The sequence below is a fragment of the Ceratina calcarata genome, unplaced genomic scaffold (assembly GCF_001652005.2).
Source record: "Ceratina calcarata isolate Rehan_Ccalc_2016 unplaced genomic scaffold, ASM165200v1 scaffold470.2, whole genome shotgun sequence".
Classification (NCBI taxonomy): Eukaryota; Metazoa; Arthropoda; class Insecta; order Hymenoptera; family Apidae; genus Ceratina; species Ceratina calcarata.
In genome coordinates, this window is record NW_017171129.1 from 28067 (window position 1) to 31182 (window position 3116).

A 3116-nucleotide genomic window follows, 5' to 3' on the forward strand; every position below is an offset into this window, starting at 1 on the left:
TTCACTATCATCGCCCCAGTCATAAATAAAAACTTATTTATTTTACATTGTTTATACTTTTTTATAATACAACATTAAAATATATGAATGTGGAAATGATAATATACATTTGATAATGAAATTTTCTGTTCATATTCTTATTTTAAAATAAGCCCTCTCTTGATACGTTACCCAAATAGCGAGCTACCTTAACAGGAATTGGGACATTGATTAAAATTAATGAGATGGGTTTTAGTTGGCGCGAATGTTTTTCCTTGTCGACAATGTAAGCGGTTTAGATAAACGAATACGAAATGATACAATTAACGAGGATGAGAAAATCAATGAGTTATCTGTACTGTCTTACATGAAATCCTTAAGTATAATGTAAGTCCTTTTCATTTCCCTAAATATGCGGAACGTGTCTGAAGATAGCAACACATGTGATGGGTTTAAATCTGCATTTTATAATTGTAGTGTCAACGTTCGAAATACGAACGATGCAAACGAAATACATCCACCTTTACTAATCGTCGAATATGGCGAATTAACTCGCGAACAGATGAGCGAAATAAAAGAAGTGACGTTAGATTATAAAATTATTTTCGACGTCGAAGATAAGGGCGACGTGGTCGATTTGCAGTTTCTGGTAAGGATGGAAACTTAAAGGATCATAAAATAATTAATAATTACTAGACTGCGGATTTTTACGCAAAATAAAATATCTATGGCAATCAATTAACACTAAAACCGACAGTTCTTAATCGCTAATACACTATATTTAGGTTTCTTTATATTGGAATGCAATTTTATAGTTTTTGAAGTTTGCTAAGTTTTTGCGTTTTGGATTTTTGTTAATAACTCGACAACCATGCCTCGGACAGCTTGTTTGCAAAGGAAAAAGTTGTTCAAAATCATCTCTGCTCCTCTCCACTTGATGGCGTAACACTAGTTCTGGGACAGCCTGTATATTTACACTTACAGGCTGTAAATGGACTTGTACTTGTTTGTTAATAACTCGATAACCATGCCTCGGACAATTTGTTTGCAAAGGAAAAAGTTGTTCAAAATCACTTCTGCTCCTCTCCACTTGATGGCGTAACACTAGTTCTGGGACAGCCTGTATATTTGTACTTACAGACTGTAAATGGACTTATACTACTTTTATAATCAATCACTACGCAATTTCTTTTATTAGCCAATTTTAAATTGAACAAACCATTGGCCTTTTTTTTAAAAATATTAAACATTAACTAGTGGAGACTAAAAAGTTTACACTAAATTAATCACAAATTATGCGTCATTAATTATTAATCACAATATATCTAATTTTTTTTTAAAGAAATGAATTTACACCACTTTCAAAATGAACTGTCCACATTTTCTATATTTTTATGCATTTGCGTTTATACTTTCTGCACGTACGCGTTGAATGTCATACAATTGAATAAAATCCGTAGTCTAATTACTGTAAGCCGAACCGTTCCCGTTTGTACACACCTTTTTTATGAGTAAACGTTTCAGATAATTATCGGGATCGCCGCGGGATCGATCTTAATCTTCTCTGGTTTCAAATCGTGGAGCTACAGAGAACGACATAGCGTTTCTTCCTTTTTCGGTATACCATTACTCACATCGTATTTCATTTACGCCATGGGTGCCATGGGCAGCGTGATCGTTGTATGTTCGGTCAGTTTCTGTTTCTACCTCTTTATATTTTACAAAGGACAAACGATACCATATATTCTATTTCCCGAAGAGATCAGCGAGCAGACGTTAAAAACATTTGCGACGGTCGCGTTTTCTTTCAAAGTAAGTCCACATACGTTCCATTATGAAAGTACAATTTAAAAATGGAGGTAAGAGTTCAGATTAGTCCCCCCAGGATTTTTACAAAAAAACTACACGTAATTCTATTAATTTTAAAATATTGAAGAATATGAGTCATGTCGTTGAAAGGAAGTTCTGAATTAATTACCAAATTTGAGAGTCGACGGTCATTTCAAGGTAGTTCTAACATGGATGAATGCACAATAATCAGAAACAGTTTTTGTACTTACAGAGATAGAGAAGATATTTAGGTGGTCAATTTTAAGCGAAACGCCCTCTATAAATTATGTCCGCCGGAAACAATTGTATATTCGTGTTCAGCACTTGAAAATTAGTAGAATTACGTGCATTTCATATAACAAGCTTGGGAGGGACTATTCTGAACTTCAGCCAAAATGGAATTCCTAATAACAACCATATATATGTTGCATACATAAACTGATCTCATTATAGAAATCGAATTCTGATTTAGTTTATAGAGATAATCGGTTTCATCTACCATTACTGGAACGTGAAGACGTTTTTCATCGACTGGGAGCAACCAAAGACCCCCACATACAAACAACCTAAACAAAACCGTTCCTATCCACCCATAAACAAACTGTACATCGACAAACTCTCAAAAAAGAAGTACAAACATTATGAGATGTCGTCAGAAAGTATAAAAGCTAAACGCAGAAGAATCTCATATAAAATGGACGATTATAATTACAATACAAGGTTTACTGCTGATAATCCTTCATCTCCAGTCAATGGAGCTACTCTCGTTTCCACCATCACTGACTGGATACCAAATGACTCCATTCGAATCACGGATGAAGATAATGATACCCAGATCAGCATTTGGAGAACGTATTTCGTTGCGAGCCAATGGTTAAACTTACAGACTAGGAGGAAAATAAGTATTCTTGTACAGTTGTTTGGAGTGCTATGCACCTTTCAGGTATGTTTAACGTTTAAAACGACGTTAAGATGGAGGGAGAGCTATTTACTATTATAAGCAGCACATTTTACAAATAGATATTAAAGCTATGCCCACGGTTCGTCGATGCGACCAAACCTGAACCAACCAAATCCGGGCATCAGTATAATTTTATTTTTCACTATACAGTATGTATTTTAATATACGTCGCTGCATACTGCGTGCAATGGTTGGCACGCGTCGTACTTTACGAACGGTGCGTCAGGAACCGGATGGAGGAATTTGTGAATTTGTGTTCCATAGCAAATATCAGTCTAGTTATTTTACCATTAAATTGTTATGGCTTCTACATACATGGCAGGTAATAATAATAATAATAATAATA

The 3116-nt window shown here is 34.8% G+C and overlaps 1 protein-coding gene across 1 annotated transcript in view; it reads left to right on the forward strand.

Moving 5' to 3' along the window:
• Positions 1-3116, forward strand: part of LOC108627403 (meckelin) — a 10272-nt gene that overhangs the window by 4867 nt on the left and 2289 nt on the right. The window contains exons 6-10 of the mRNA XM_026815577.1: positions 236-366; positions 457-628; positions 1504-1791; positions 2282-2752; positions 2830-3092. Coding sequence (XP_026671378.1) covers positions 236-366; positions 457-628; positions 1504-1791; positions 2282-2752; positions 2830-3092 — 1325 coding nt within the window. The remainder of the gene's footprint in view (positions 1-235; positions 367-456; positions 629-1503; positions 1792-2281; positions 2753-2829; positions 3093-3116) is intronic.